Source organism: Diabrotica virgifera, chromosome 8 (genome assembly GCF_917563875.1).
Source record: "Diabrotica virgifera virgifera chromosome 8, PGI_DIABVI_V3a".
In the NCBI taxonomy this organism is placed as follows: domain Eukaryota; kingdom Metazoa; phylum Arthropoda; class Insecta; order Coleoptera; family Chrysomelidae; genus Diabrotica; species Diabrotica virgifera.
Window position 1 is genome coordinate 48344800 of NC_065450.1, and position 17867 is coordinate 48362666.

Here is a 17867-nt window from a genome sequence, read left to right on the forward strand (position 1 = left end):
TTGTATAGAACTTCAATCGAACACGTTTAAAAATGGCTCAATTTATGAACATCAGACGTCGAAAATATTATTCCCAACGAAGTGAGTGTCGGGATGAGGAATATCATAATTTATATCGTTTTTCGAGGATTAATGTGGAGTGGTTAGCAGAAAATTTCCTTGAAGACACTGGAGAAACAAGGGGAGGAGCATTAAATCCCAGACAAAAAATACAGATATTTCTTCGATTTTTAAGTGATCCTGGATTTCAAATTGGAGTTGGAAGGATGAAGGTATTCATCGAACAACAGTGAGTAAAACTGTGAAATTTGTTTTGACTAAAATAATTCAAAAATCACATATTTGGTTACGTTTTCCTTTAAATAACATTGCTGAAGCACAACAAGAGTGGAGTGCTAAGTATCAGTTTCCTTGTGCATTTGGTGCTGTTGATTGTACACATATAAGAATTCCGAAACCATCTGAGCATGGAGACGAATACTATAACAGAAAAGCTTACTTTAGCATAAATGTACAGGCAACATATAATGCAAAAGAAGAATTTACTTCCATAGACGCTCAGTGGCCTGGGTCAGTACAGGACAGTAGGATACTAAAGAATTCTGCAATTTATGTCGAAATGAATAATATGCGGCATAATAATATGGTGTTATTAGGTGATTCTGGTTATGGAATAACACGTTGGCTGATGACGCCATACAGAAATCCCTAAACTCGTGAAGAAATTGCGTTTAACACACTTTTCATGAAAGAAAGAGTCATAATCGAAAGGTGCTTTGGCCAACTGAAGAGAAGATTTCCAATTTTGCAATATATGGTTAGAGTAAAACTAGACAGAGTTGCATCTGATATTATTAGTTGTGCTGTACTTCATAATATATCAAAGTATTTAAATGATCCACTTCCTGTCGATGAAGAAGAAGATGTCATGAATGACGAAGAAGAAGAGCAATACAATTTAGAAAATGACGCTGAAAATGTTATGAGAAGGGGACTCCAACGGAGAGAAAAAATCAAACATTTAATTTACCAACTAAACATTCAATTATATAAATTGTTATAGTTATAAATTCAAAATTATATTCAAAAACTGTTGAAACAAATAAAAATATACAGGGTGTGTACCTTAAACAAAATATCATATTTCATAATTTATAATATTGTATATATTTTTTCTAAATATAAAGAAGTTGAAGTTTCGAGACCTTCGCTTTGACGTAGCTTGTTCAATAAAAGTTGTTCTCGCTCGATCTGCATGCGCGTTTTAAGTTTTAACTGCTCAAGAAGAACCAGTCTTTGTAGATCTGCTATGCATAATTTTGCAGTCTCATCTGTTTCTTGCCCTTGCAGCTTATTTCTTTTTGCTTGTGATGGTGTAATATAAGAGGAAGGAGAAGGAGGTCTGACTAAAACGTGCCTTGTCTTCGCTGGTTTTTGCATTTCTACATTTTCCAATGGCTTCAATCCCGTTGTCGCCGCTCCAGGAATTTTATGCAATGTTGGGTTTTTCTCATCTTTATCTATAATGTCCAGCAATTTTTTTTCCCAATCTTTCAAAATATTTTGTTTATTTCCAGTTGCTTTCATATCTGTTTTCTTTTTTAATTCGTTTTTCATATTTTGAATCTTTTTTTTTTCAATTGTTTTACATTAACATTTTTGGCATAAATCGTTTGGTACGATTCCTGCATTTTAATTAAGGAAATTTCCTTAGTTTTTCTTATTAATGGCAACTGCGATTTATCAAATAAAACTTTATGATTAGATAAAGCCTCTATGAAGCGCAAATTGCCACTTTGTTCTTCACCGACTTCGGAGTCAAGAGATTCACTGTCGTATTCGGAACTCATTTTTAACACTTTTACAAACGTGTGTCTGCTAATGAAATAAACTGAAAAATCTGTTGACAAAAATAGAATTCGGCCGGTTTTTATAAGTTTTTTCTAGATTTGTGTTTCCTGTTGTTAATTTAAACTTAAATTTTTTAGTGTACACTTATAAGTATAAGCAAAATATTATTCACAAATTTTTCAGAATGTACTTAAACTTATAGCTGAATCAAATAAGATTGTACTTATACTATAACTGAATTCTTAAAGTAAACACTTATTTTTTATTCACACTGTTCACTTTTTAAAAACTTTAAATGAGTTTTTCTTTAAAAGTTTTGGTTATTTCACGTTGAAATATTCGATTTGGAATTGTGCTGGGTCTATAGACTTCGTGAATACACAATTATTTCCATTTTTTATAAGCTACATTTTTGCTAAGAATATTTTTTTCGATAAAATACTTCGTTTTTGGGGTATTTCGTGGTAACGTGGTTCTTTTGTCTAAAAATAAACATTTTAAATCGCAAATAACTCGAAAAGTATTGACTTACTTAAAAAACTCTATAGAACCAAAGTTGTTTGGAATTAGTCAATTTATCGATTTCCGAATTTATTTTAAACGCGCGTTTTTTCACTCCCGAGAAGGGGTGACTGTCACCCCCCCAAGTAAAATCAACCAACGGCAACAGTTCAACTTTGATCTGGACGTGGGTCTTGCCGTGTTTACCAGCTCATTTACTGGGGTGATAGCAAACTTTATATATACGAACAAAAGTTTGTCCGACAAAAATGCTGGGCATTTTAACCAGCCCGACACGTTAGAACATGTCAAATGACAGGAATTATGTTTTTGATGATAAATAGCAATCTGATTTTTGCATGAGAGTTTAATGAAAGGGTAACAAATCAATTGGAGATTATGTCCGACAAAATGCATGGGACGTTTTCGTAGTCTGACGTTCGAAACCTGTAATCTGTCCCACAATTTAAGCCTCCCCTGTTCCAATGTTCCCGTACATCAAAGTTTGTCCGACTAGACACTGTTAAGCTATTAACAAATTTTCAGCTTGATATTAATAAACTTTTTTTCGTACGCGGGATCCAGGCCTAATACTATAATTACATAAATACACACGATTGAGTTATATCAATAAATTTATATGGTTGGATCATTTACAAAAATCTAATCTTCTTGTGACCCACAACATATAATTAAAAAAACCAGTGGGTGCAAATTGCAACATTGCAATTAACATTTTCATTGTTCCGATTTTGTAGAAACCATTTTTCGTTATTTTGTAATACTCCTATTGGTAAAACAATAGTTTCAATGTCCTGAGAAAGAGAATCTATTGTGTTGATATGATCAAGAACTTTGAATGTGTATTTGTATATAGGGTGGACTAATCTTTAACGTTTATATGTGCAGACCTAATTGTTTCTTCCAACTCTTTCTTTGTGGTATTTTTATACACTGCGTGTCAGAGAAAACGGGTGGCCCACAAAATTGGTCATTTTTGATGTCTCGAATTTCCTAAATCTCTGATCCGATTTAAATGATTTTTTCATATGTTATAGCCTTAGTCTCTAACAATATTGCTGTAATAATAATGTTACTAAACAGGTAAATTTTTCTTATATACTGGGTAGACCAATCAAACTGTGTTTTTTCTCAAAGTTCGCAACACCCTGTGAAATATTCTAGCATTTATAAAATACTGAAATTAAAACCCAACTATAGCCTCAGGTTTTCTTAACATTTTGTTTCTTGATTAATTCGCTTATGTTGGATAATAAAAAAGTTAAGTACTTTAACAACTAGCCATGTTCTTCATCAGTACAAGGTGTTTCTAAATAAGTGCGACAAATTTTAAGGGGTAATTCTGCATGAAAAAATAATGACCTTTTATTTTTTGAACATGTGTCCGCAAATGTTTTGTTTCCGAGTTACGGGATGTTAAATTTTTTCTTACTAACTGACGATTTATTATTGCCCTAAAACCGGTTGAGATATGCAAACGAAATTTGGTAGATTTTAAGAGGTATAGTCTGTTCGCTAAACTCAGATGCAACTTTCTAGATATTTTAGTCGGTAATTTTGCCAATTTTAGTAAAATTGGCAAAAAATAATTACTAAATAGTTAATAATCACTAAATAGTTAGTAATTTCGCCAATTTTTGCAAAATTGGCAAAAAACAAAAAAATTATCGACTAAAATATGTAGCCAGTTGCATCTGAGTTTGACGAACAGACTATACTAATTGCGCATGTTTTGACATAGAATTGAGAATTTTATATTCACCATTGGCGTGCATACGGGTAATATGACCCGTATGCGCGCCAATGGAGAATATAAAATTCTTAATTTCATGGAAATGGATAGGTGAGATTAAAAAAATAGGAAAAATATAAATGCATGGAAAAAAGAAGTAAAGAAAGAACCGGAATCCCAATCCGACGCCTGAGATATCGAAAGGATATGAGAAGGAGGAGGAAGACTAACGAAACAGACTGAATAAATGACATAAATTTGACAGATATAGCTTCAAGAATATAGCCGCAACCAACTGTTCAATTTCGAAAGCCCCTATGAGAAGAGCCTGTATATAATACTTTTACTTTTTCTACAAATATCAATTCGTTTAAAATACCAACAAAATTCCAATAAAAATGATTTCTGAAATCAACCTTCTGTCAAGTAGTTTACTACACCATTTTATTCCACATACACTCTTCATTATGTACCAACAATACTGTTTATTTATGGGAAGCAATTACTCAATTCAGTTTCATAATTGTGTACCTGTTACTCTCACTTAAAAAGTAAAAAAACAAACAGTAATGTTTATGCATTTACTGTAGTAGTAAATCTACAATCTAAAGTACATCTTATAGCAGCCACTTATAACCTGCTCTATAGAGATATGTAATTATGATTATAAATTGATGAAACGCGATACAATCGACTGATTTAAGAATTGATTTAATTGTAACAAATAGTCTGTAAAAGCAAAATTGGTTATAAACTGAGTAGGTATCCGAATAAAAATTGAAATTAAAATTGTATTGAGATGATAATTATTTTAAGTAGATGTTTATGCCTGAGGGTGACTGCAAGTAGCCCGAGGGTATACACATATATTAATGCACACGACCCATATAGAGAATACACTTAAAACAATGGTTATGTTTATATTTTTTTGAAAAAATACACTTAGTTGTTTGTTATAAACATTATTCGGCATCAGCGAATGCTTGCGAGTTCTTTTTCATTAAGTCAATTGGGATTTCTAACTGGAATCTGATCCCTTGAGAAATAAAATTACTAATAAAAAAATTTTTGAAATGTGATTTTTTACATGAGAAAAGTATTGTTTATAAAGAAAAATTTATTTTGTGTCATAATCACTATAATAACAATTGAAAGATGTACTTACATTACTAAAATCGTGGCATATTTTATACACCACCGGAAACAACAAATAATAAACTGGTAATTGCGATCTTCTTAGAACGCCGATTTTAACAAAACTAAAACCAATTGTAAAGCACATTCCAGTGATAGGTTAGATAGATAAACAGGGCCAAACATTAAATTTTTAAATATGTTTGCAGTAGAATTCTTATATCTGGCGTACAAAATACGCCAGCGTGTGTAGTTAAAGGTTAAATACAGCAGCTTGAGACTTATTTTTTGCATTGTGTTCAGGATGATGTCACGAAAAAAGTATACTATAGAAAAATGGGTGGAAATGCATAGTTACATTTTAAAGTGCATAAAATGCATCCAAAAGTGAATAATCATGTCAAAATAAGTATATTAGGATCAAGATTTTGTTACTCGGGGGTTTTTGGGGTCGTTGAACAATAATACGCCATCAGAATGGACCCCGGTGCACCTGGTGACCAAAAATCCTCCAAACTCCAGAAGGTAGCATGCTTAGCAGTAAACTTGGTCCAGAAGATGACATGTCTTAGCAGTGACCGTGGTCACCAGGTGCTCCGTGGGTCAGCTCTAATGGCGTGTTAGTGTTGTAACCCCTAAACTTGTAGTAACCCCTAAAATTCTCCGTGCAATCTGTTTGCATCAATTTAGTACCGAAATCGCTCGAAACTGCAGAGGATGACGTGACCATAGACACCAGGTGTTCCGGGTGTCGGTTCTGATGGTGTATTCGTATTCGGCGACCCCGAAAAACCTCCCAGTAATCTATTTGCATCAATTTAATGCCGAAAACCCTTGAAACTACAGAAGATGACGTTCCTTAGCAGTGAAACCAGGTGCTCCGGAGGTCGGTTCTGATGGCGTATTCGTGTTCAGCGACTACAAAAACCTCCAAGTAATCTGTTTGGATCAATTTAGTGCCGATAACCCTCGAACCTCCAGATGACGTGCAGCAGTGACCCTGAGCACTAGGTGCTCCGAAAGTTGGTTCTGATGACGTAGTTGTGTTCAGCGATCCCAAAAATCCCCCGAGTAGTAAAATCTGGCCCTTAACCCTTAAACGCCCAACCTTTTTTAGGTTCCATGTATGCCCAAGGGTGGGTAAAAAATGTCCACCTCGAAAATAGCTAATATATTTATTGAGAGTTGTTGGAAATGGATTAAACGTAAGAATCTTATGCTTAATAAACATATCATCTTCTAAAATATTAATATAAACAATTTACAAACCTTACAATCAAATTACAATGTACATCAAAATTAACATACCAGTAAAAGCCAGTATTTCAGATTTGTCGATTTTCTCCACATTCTTCCTTTCAGCCTCCTCATTGGCGGATAATTATGTAGATTATGTAATTATATGTCGATAATTATAATGAATTATCTTCCTACCAATGAGAAATTATATAAAAACCTTTAGGAACAAGTTTTGCCGAGGGTGTACTTTTTATGCCCACCCATATTTAACTCAAGATGCTACTTTTATTTTCAAAAATATCGGTAGAACCAAATTAACATTCGATAAAGGGCTGTCTTTTTAACAATAAATAATTTTTAAAAAAAAATTAAACACGTAATAAATATGTTACAAAGGAATACGCATTAGGTGGACATTTTTTACCCACCCTTGGGCATTTTTGGGGGTAATATGCCCTTTGACATGTTTATGCACTTTTTGATGATTTTATGCACTTTAAAATGAAATTATTTATTTTCATCCATTTTTCTATAGTAGACTTTTTTCGTGACATCACCCTGAACATATGCAAAAAGTTGTAAGTCTCTAGATGCTGTATTTAAAAATCAATTTATTCGGGTGTTTTTAGTGCTATAAATGCCCTGGGCCTCAATTTTTGACCTTTCGCTTCGTTATCGAACGTATTCGCTTCGTATCTGTTTAGTATACGTAGCGAATACGTTCGATAACGAAGCGAAGGGTCAAAAGAGCCTCGATTTTTGACCCTTCGCTTCGATATCGAACGTATTCGTTTCTTATCTGTATAGTATACGAAGCGAATACGTTCGATAACGAAGCGAAGGGTCAAAAATCGAGGTCCTGGTCTAATACAAACTTTTATGTCATACTAGTTTATTATCGTATTAGGCCTGGATCCCGCTCACCAAAAAAAGTTTATTAATAGCAAGCTGAAAATTTTTTAATAGCTTAACGGTGTCTAGTCGGACAAACTTTGATATATGGGAACACTGGGACAGGGGAAGCTTTAATTGTGGAACAGGTTAAAAATTTGGAACGTCAGACTACGAAACCGTCCCATGTATTTTGTCGGACAAAACTGTTAATTGATTTGTTGCCCTTTCATTAAACTCTCATGCAAAAATCAGACTGATATTTATCATCAACTGAGCATTTTAATAAGTCTGACATGCGTAACATGTCAAATGGCAGGAATTATGTTGGTTGCAAATAGCAGTCTGATTTTTGCATGATAGTCCAAGTAATGAAGCTTAAAATAGGACAAAACCTCGCAATTTTTACAGAATGGATCGATTTGCTTGAAAATTTGAGAATAAGTAGTGGATAGTCCAAGGATCAAAATCTATATCATGCTGAAAGGCGCTTTTACCACGGCGGTGGTTGCTTCCCCATTTCGGGGTGGACATTTTTTATCATGCTTTAATCACAAAAGTTGTTAAAAACGTTCATTCTAAGCAAAAAACGTTCTATACATTTTTTTGATAAAATTGATATTTTTCGATTTATTCGCTATCGAAACTGTTAGTTTTATATCGAAAAAATCAATGTATTTAATAAGTTTTCTGCTAATAACTCCAAAAGTTTTCGTTTTATCAAAACAACTTTACTTAACAAAAATGTACCTTTTGAAAAAATAAACAAAACCGTTTTTTTTTTAATTTTCTTTAGGAACAATAATAATCGAGCTATACTTTAATAGGTGTTGGCTCTTCTTCGTCAAATGCTAAATATTTTAGTTTCAAAGTCAAAATATGGGAAAACTATGCATTTTTCGAGGACAACTCATTCAAACTAATTTAAAGCACTGAAAAATATCTATCACCAGAAATAAAAAAGTCTCTAGCTCAAAAATTAAGTGACTTATCAGAGAAAAAGTGATCGCAAGCAACCCCCTAATCACCACCCTAATTAAAATTAGTCATTAACCTTGTTTGGTCTTTTTTACTTATGTATTATTAATAGGTTCTAGAAGTTTGTCCGGCTTAGAATGATTAGTTTTTAAAAAAATGGAGTTAAAAGAGAATAAAGAATTTTTGTAATTTGGAAAAAAATGTATTCTTCTTAAGAATAGCAAAATTAACATCAGAGATACGAAAAAATTTTTAAATACGAAATTGTAGCTTATTTAATTTCCAAGAACTTGGTTTACAACAAATTTTTCTACGGCAAAAATTAAGTGAGCTATTGACAATTAAAACTTGTAATAACATGCAAAAACCACCTTTACAAAGTAACCTCTTTTTGCGACTGAGGATTTTAAAAAGATTTAATATAAATAGGCTTATAGATCTTGTGAAAGCCTACAAAATTATTTTTTTATCAAACTTTCTAAGATTAAAAATAAAAAAGTTACGGATAAAAAATCAATATATATTTTTAAAAAGAAAAAAGGAAAATTCCAATTGGAAGCATAATAATGTAAGTTAGCGGTGTATTTGGTTATTGGCCTTATTCATTCTTATTTATTTATATATTATAAATAAATTCTAGAAGTTGGACCGGCTTAGAATGATTAGTTTTTAAAAAAACTGGAGTTAAAAGCGAATAAAGAATTTTTGTAGTTTGGTAAAAACTGCCATTTTCTTCAGAATAGAAAGATTAGCATCAGAGATGCGAAAAAATGTTTCGATATAAAATTGTAGGTTATTTAATTCCCAAGAACTTGGTTTAAAAATAAATTTTCTACGGCAAAAATTGAGTGAATCGTAATATCGAAAAACATTGATTTTTCTATACAAAACTAACATGTTCGATAGCGAATAAATCAAAAAATATTAATTTAAAAAAAATGTATAGAATATTTTTTGCTTAGAATGAATGTTTTTATCAACTTTTGCCGTCAAAATATAATAAAAAATTTTCACCCCCGAGATGGGGTGGCAACCACCCCCATGCTAAAAGCGCATTTCGACATCATATAGATTTTAATCCTTGGACTATCCACTACTTATTCTCAAATTTTCAAGCAAATCGATCTTTTCTGTAAAACTTGCGAGTTGAAAGGCTTCGGTTCCTGAACTATGAGAGTTTAATGAAAGGATAACAAATTAATTGGAAGTTCTGTCCGACAAAAGACATGGAACTTTTCGTAGTCTGACGTTCGAAATTTTTAACCTGTTCCACAATTAAAACTTCCCCTGTTCCAGTGTTCCCGTACATCAAAGTTTGTCCGACTAGACACCGTTAAGCTATTAACAAATTTTCAGCTTACTTTTAATCAATTTTTTGGTACGCGGGATCCAGGCCTATATTCACTATCTAAATATTTTTAAAAATTCAGAAAATTTATCATTTATAATATCATCTGAGGAATCTCCGGTCTTCGTTTGTCGGGAGAGTTTCTGGAAACCCTGTACTTAAGTACTATTGTTTAGTATTGTATATTATAGATACATATTTAGTTCTTGAGCCATATTTAGTGTTTCCGTTAGAATAATTGCATACATTTTTTATCACCAACAGAATTTAGATTTGATGGTTTCCTGTGCAAATGGTTTCAAGGCAATTAAAATAATACGTTCATGACCTTCCGCATCCTTAATGCATATAATTAAGAACAGTTACAAATACAATTATAATTTTAGTGCTTCTTTACTTCTGATTAGCAATCGTTAATATTAATTAGCATATTTTAAAGCTTAAGGCCGCGTTCACATGGCAAAGTACTGTGAGTTTTTTATATATAAAAAAAAATTTAACCAGAAAAAATTATTATCAAAGTTTTATTTCGGAAGAAGATAAAACTTTTAATGAGACCAAGTTTTTGGTTACGCCTTCGTGGTTTCTAATACTTGCAAACCATGCGAATGTTGAATTAAAGGAGACTAGGAAAGGTCTATAATTTGCACCTAACTTCCCGTCTATTCAATGTGGCAAAATTTCAATGAAAACAATGTCTTTATACTCAGAAGTAGAACTAATACAAAATAATTTCGCCGTGAAACGAAAACAAGAAACGTATTATAAAATCTTCTTCAGAAATAAAACTTTGAATTGTTTTAGGCAGATGTGGCTACGGCATCTATATCTTGTTATTTTGTCGTGATTCGATACTAGTAGGCTCGATAACCCTATAGGGCTTTTCATCGATTGTCATTTATTTCGAGCTTCTGTCATGTGTCATCTAATATTAATATATCTACGTCATACGTTATTGGTACTTATCAATGATACAAACCAAAGACGTATGACGTAGATTTATTAATTTTAGACGTCACATGACAGAAGCTCGAAACAAATGAATGTGAATGAAAAGCCCTATATACACGATCTGATGATTTCTAATGAGAATTAAACTAGTAACGGTGTTTACGGCGCTCTCTCAACACACTGAAAAATAATACGTCTCTTGTTTTCGTTTCACGGCAAAATTCTTTTATTTTTTTAACAGAAAAAATTTAAAATACCTATTTAAAAATTTTGCGATATACAGTGGAACCTCGATAAGTCGGATTAATCGGGACCGCGGCCGATCCGGGTTATCGAAAATCCAGGTTACCCGGAAAATATGGTAAAAATTAATAAAATACGGTATACTTACAGATAAACTCCATTATATTTCCAAATACATGAAATACATGTATGCACAATGCATCTAAATTACGTACAGTTGTATTATATACAGTATTGTTAATTTCTTGGTAAAAAACTCAGTCAAACTAAAAAAATGTTTGTTTTGTCTTATTAAAATTGGTCCGGGTTACTCGCACTTCCGGGTTATCGGAGGCCGACTTATCGGAGTTCCACTGTATTGTTTTCATAATCGATTCTTGTTCTTCTTGTGGCTATCCGTTACGAATATTGGCACTCATTCTGGCAATTAAAACCTTATTAGTTGCTGCCTAGGAAAGCCCTGAAGTGGATGTCGCAAACCAGGTCCTCCAGTTCCTATCAATTCTTCTTCTTCCGACGCCTCTTTTACCGTTCACCTTTCCCTGCAAAATGTATTTTAACAGGTTTTAATTTGTTTTATTTCTTGTGATGTGGCCGAAATATTCTAATTTTCTTCTTTTCGCCGTGCACCTTATTTCCTTCTCTTTGTTAAGTTTTTGAAGTAGTTTGGCATTTGATATTTTGTCCATCCATGATATCTTAAGAATTGTTCCATATGTCTTCTTTCGCTTCCAGTCTCTTCGTTGTTGCTTCCGTTGGAGTCCATATAAGATAAAGAATATACAGGGTGTTTCATTAAGAATTGTCCATATAATAACTGCAGAAACCTTAGCACAAAATACGAAGATTTAACCTAAAACAATTCAATAAAATTTTCCTCCTTGCCAAGATACAGAGTGTTTTATTACAAATATTCTAACATGATTTTCGCCCATCGCTTCAACACTTTCCAATATTTTTTGTTCAAACTTGACAAAGAGTTTATATATGTTAGGATACTTTAACAAGTGTTAGAAGATCGTATTCCGCTATTACCAGAGGCGTACTGTGTAGGGATATATACTTTCTTTTTCCTCCTTTTCCCCTCACAATCTACGCCACTGTCGTAATAATCATTTCAGTATGTTTTTTTGATTCTTCATTACTTTTTACCCAAATATTATTATCTTGTCTCAGTGCGATAGAGTAAGTAGTTTTTAAGTTATTTGCGTTTAAAGGTAATAAATTCAATAAGATTATGTATTTTAAACACATGCTTATAAGATTTTATTAATCTTATTGAATAAAATATCTTTAAACGCAAATAACTTAAAAACTACTTACTCTATCGCATATCGAAGTATAAAAAAATGTATTGGCTATTGGGAAGACAATCCACTCTCTCAATCTACAATAAAATACTTTTGTATAAACAGATTATAAAACCTATATGGACATATGGCATCCAACTATGGGGCTGCGCTAGTAATACAAATTTAATTATCATTCAACGATTCCAAAACAAAGTGCTAAGGAGCATTGTCAACGCTCCATGGTACTATAGGAACAGTGATCTCCATAGGGACCTAGACATGGATACTGTTAACAAGACCATAGAAAAATTTGCCAAGAGTCACGAACAACGACTTCTTCAACACGTCAATGTTGAGGCCATCCAGCTCCTCGACAACACGGATCTAGCTAGAAGACTCAAGAGGAAGAAACCCTTCGAGTTAGTTAAGTGAAAAATAGTGCACGGTGCAAGTGATGGTACAAGTTAAAATTTGTGCAATATATTAACAGAACCTAGGGGGTACTATCGAGTTTGTCCTTAGTCTTAAGTTTTTTAGTAGTAATTTAGGTTAGAAATAAGTTGCTCATTGATCACATTATTTGATCAGATTGTAATGTTCTTAAGCATCTTATTGGTGTTTAATAAATAAAAAAAAAAAAAACTCTATCGCATTGAGACAAGAGGATGATATTTACGTAAGAAATAACGAAGAATAAAAAAAAACATGCTAAAATAATTATTAAGACAGTGGCGTAAATTGTGAGGGGGAAAGGGGCAAAAAGGAAATATATATGCCTACAGCACGCCTCTGGTAATAGCGGAAAACTATCTTTTAACACTAGTTAAAGTATCTTAACATTTATAAACTGTTTGTCAAGTTTGAACAAAAATATTTGAAGGTGTTAAAACAATGAGCTAAAATCATTTTAGAATAATTATAATAAAACACTCTGTATCTTGATAAGGAAGAATATTTTATTTAAGTGTTTTAAGTTAAATCTTCGTATTTTGTGCTGAGGTATCTCCATTTTATATATGGAAAATTCTTAATGAAACGGTTATAACATCGGAGTAGTGTGAGTTTCAGTTCTAAATTCAAATTGTGTGATTTGAGAAGCTTGGACATTTGGATGAAAGCTGCCCTTGCTTTTTCTATTCTAGATTTTATTTCTTGGGAGTGGTCCCACTGCTCATTTAATGTAGTGTCAAGGTACATGTATTTTGGCACACGTTCTACTACTTTTTGGTTGATGGTAAACTGTACCCTCTCAATTCTTTCTTTGCTGATTATCATGACTTTAGTTTTAGAAGTGCTAATTTTTAGTCCATATTTGCTACTAACCTCTGCTACTTTTTTCATTAACAGTTGTAACCCTTGTGCAGTGTCGGCAAAGATAACGGTATCATCCGCCTTTCTAAAATTGTTTAATAGTTCTCCATTTAACAGGATTCCTGCTTCCATGTGTTCAAGGGCTTAATGGAAAACGGCTAATGAAAATATAAGGGGTGACATAATCGATGGTCGTCTTTATTGTCGTTGTTGTTATCCTCTTCCACTGTTCTAACATATTTTAATTAGACCGGTACTATATATTTTTAGAGATATATATTTAAGTAATCGTAAAAAATCTATTAATAATTTAAAGTGTTTTTACTTCCTCAATATCTCTAGATATACTTGTTATATAAAACAGTAATTACAATTGCATAAAAGATAACAATCAGCAATAAACATTTTGCTACTTTAGCTCGAAACTTTCTTCTTTATGATAATTCCATTGAAAATGTTGATACTAATTACAATTTATGTTATAACATACGTAGAAATTCCAGTTTTTTAAAAGGACGAGTTGATATAAGGACGGACATCCATGTACATTGAACTGATTTGTAACAAATTATTATGTGTTTTATTATAAGTACTTATTCTGTACTTGGACCTTTATCACGAAAGCTTTAATATTGTAATTTTACCAGGTTACAAATAATTTATCTTGCTTTTTGCGTTTGCCTTGTTAGGGTTTCTGTTGTGACTAATCATTGAATTCCTGAATATAATTTTCTATATCAAATTTGTAATCCTCTATCCTACTGTATGGATTTTAATAAAATTTTGGAAACAGCCTCTACTTATCTCCTAATTCAAAGTCCACCCTATATACTAGGCCGCTTTTATCTTGGGTTGGGTCCCACCACCACCCCTTCTGGGGATGGAAAATTTTTTGGTCAAAATAGCGACGGATGTGGCTAGATAACCTAATTATAAGCAAAAACTGTTCTATAATGTTTTTTATCTACTCTATGTCATATTATTATGTATAAGTTTTTAGTTTGTGAAAACTGTCATTATAGATAGCAGTGCGCGAAGGGTTTAAAGTGTGGGTGAAGTTACAATGTATTTTAAACAGGATTTACTTTTTCGCACACTTTCAATGGGTTTTTTGGCACACTTTAATATAATCAAATATCCTTAACTTTGGCGTTGTCATGGTGATGACAATATGAGCAATGACTTACAACAAAAATTTTGACAGTTTTGTGGTTTGAAAGTAGTTAGGAGTGGTTAGGATTTTTAAATGTCAAAGTACTAAAAATTGTAGAATGGAAAAGAATTCCAGTAACGAAGAGTTAGTTTTTTGCGTGAAGTACTTTTTGCGAACTTACGCGATGTATAGCACTCGCTCCGTTGTCGCTCGTGCTCTAAAAATCTCGTGCGTTCGCAAAAAGCATACTTCACGAACTGTTTCATAAATAACTATTATACACAACGCTTTTTGAGTTATTGGTGCTTAAAAATTTGCCCTTTTTATTGAAAAATAACACCTTTTCGGGCGGTTTTTTGCGAATACCTTAAAAATTTGCAGCTCATGAAAAAACTATATAAAACATTTTTGTAGCTTATGAAAAATCATAGAGATTCGTTTCATCATAAATCTTCTAGTTACAATACAAAATGAGATATGGTAAGTGAAAAGAGATTGTCTTGTTGGTGCAAGCTCAAATCGGTGTATTCAACTTAAAATAACAGAGAAATGGTCGATTCTAGGAGTATAATGCTACGAATACCTTTTGTAGTGCTTAAAGAGACTTTTAAAACGAGTACTGTTAAATGTCGATTACATTCAAACTAAGCGAGATATGGTGCAAAAAAAATTGATGTGTGTCCGTAGGTTAATTTTGGAGGTGGTGGCATAGTGCTACGGAATGGTATTTCTTGAAAAGGACATACCGAACTTGTGGAGGTGATTGGGTGAACGACAGCTGACATGTACATTACATTTTAGAAGATCATGTTTTGCCGTTTGCCAGCCATATTGGATATGACTGATTCGTGTTAATACACGTTAACGCTAGTCTTTATGTCGTTAGAATAGTTAATATGTACTTAAGTACCTCGATAAGATTCAATTTAAAAATTATATTGGCCACCATATAGCCTATAGTGGAGTTAAATCCTATCGAGCATTTATATGACACTTTAAAACATCGCATTCGGAAAATTAATCCTAAACCGGGAAATTAATAATAATTTCAAAATATTCGATATTTTCGCCCAGTGTATATAAAAATTAATTGTGTTTATACGAGGGTTTATCTAAATTTATATTATAGGCCATACAAGTCCTAAGTTTTAAAAGTCGCAATAAATGGGAAATATGTCATGGATCAAGTTTCTGCACCTGAGTGTATACTTCCAGTGAAGAAAATCTCAACTTGGTGAGAAAATGTTCTGGTGAAAAAAATTCAACTTAATGAAAAAAATTGTTTTTCGAAAACGACGCGCTACTATACGAACTACTTATTTGATTCATAAACTTGTGTAAAAGTGGTCGCAGCTTAGTATCATTTTGTTTATCGCCAACCGTCACTAAAGTCATTCATTATTGTACTCACTTGCCATTTGCGGCAGTAAAGTAACACTTTATTGTACTTAAAGAAGAATTTTACTTTGCCTGCCACGATTATTAATCAAATTAACAGAGAGTGAATGTAAGTGGTCGATGGCAGTAATCGATTATTTATTTGAGTGAACTTAAAATGTATTTACTTTAATTATTAAAAATATTGTACAAAATTTACGTTATTATTAATTAAATTTATGTCAAAAATTGAAATTATGTAGTATTTTGCAATTATATTCATACAACATAAATCAAAACTTTACAGGTTTAGTAATTAAGTATTCAATAGTTATCGATTAATCATCGAAACCGGCCATCATGCAAAAGCATTCTGTCATTACTGTCATACGAAATTTTTATTTTGTCTAAAGTTAAAAAAATAAAATTACTATTATTATATAAAATTATTACTATTCATTGTTTTTATGTTTGTACATGTACAATAAAAAGAATCAAAATATAACTATTGTGACTACTTTAGATTTTCTACGATTCGTCAAGGGAAAAGCAACAATGACGTAACTATTAACGTTATTTTTAATTTTTGGTATTACATATTTTAAGTAATAAAATTAGTTTAATATTTAAATAAAAATACAACTAAACTGTTTAAAATATATTTATTTCGTTGAAATCATAATAATAGATGTATAACTTCTACGTGAGTACAAAGTACACACTCTTTTTTCATTAGAAGGATGTAAGTAATTAAGTAAGTGTTAATGATTTTTATGATTGGTGATAAAATTTTGTATGCACCACGTCAGTAAAGACTCTTTATCGAACTCTTCTGTTACTCGCCTCGTTCGCTCCGCTCCTTCTGCTCGTAATATCAAACTCGTTCGATAAAGAGTCACTTTACTGACTTGGTACATAAATAACTATTAATTTTATTTCCGTAAATGTTATTATTTGGTATTACCTAATATGTATGTTAATTTTGCCTCAGACTTTACATTGTGCCCTAATTATTTTGTTTATTTTCAGGCAGGTATATGTCGATGGCTGTTTCTTCTGGTATCTCTTGCAACATGGGTGTCATTAACGAGTAAGTAGGATACTGATCTAAGTTTAATGATTAGTTAATTGCATAAGTAATAAAATCAACTAGTAAAAGCAACTAAAATTTAATCAAATAAATCAATAAAAACTTTTGTAAAAAAACGCGACTACGCAACTACGACATATGCTCACCATTTTATGATTTGTATTTTAAAACCTATTACAAGTAATGACACACTCTGGGCAAATTAGGAAAAATCAAAAAGTTATTTACCAGCTATTTTATTGCTGGAATTAGGGATGGGAAAAACCTACCGGTTTAAACCTAAAACCGGTTTTTTTACTTCGCAATAACTGGTTTCACCGGTTGTTTTTTTTTTGTCCCGGTTATAACCGGCTTTTTCTTTTTAAAGTAAAAACCGGTTATTAGGTTTTTACGGTGATTAGGATTAGGTTAGGTATTATTTCGGATCCCAATCATAATTATTATTCTCAAGTAATTATTCCAAACAAAACCATAATTCAAATTTTATTATATTTTATAAAATACAGAAGCAAACTGAAAGTGCAATCTCACATCAGCCAGAAACAATTATTAAGTTTTATCGTAATATTTCCTTGAAAAGGTATTTGTAATTATAATATTTACATAAGAAGTGATCTGGTTGAATTAGACGCAAACATCATCTATTTTTCACACTTAACTCTTGACATTGAAAGTGGGTGAATGACTTTCTGATTACCAAAAATAATGCTCTGACTATGAATATCGAATTACTGATTACGAATACGAATCTCCAA

General features: G+C 32.1%; 1 protein-coding gene across 1 annotated transcript in view; it reads left to right on the forward strand.

The window, feature by feature from the left end:
• Positions 1-17867, forward strand: part of LOC114334845 (serine-rich adhesin for platelets) — a 300061-nt gene that overhangs the window by 142193 nt on the left and 140001 nt on the right. Inside the window, exon 2 of the mRNA XM_050658731.1 lies at positions 17052-17112. Coding sequence (XP_050514688.1) covers positions 17052-17112 — 61 coding nt within the window. The remainder of the gene's footprint in view (positions 1-17051; positions 17113-17867) is intronic.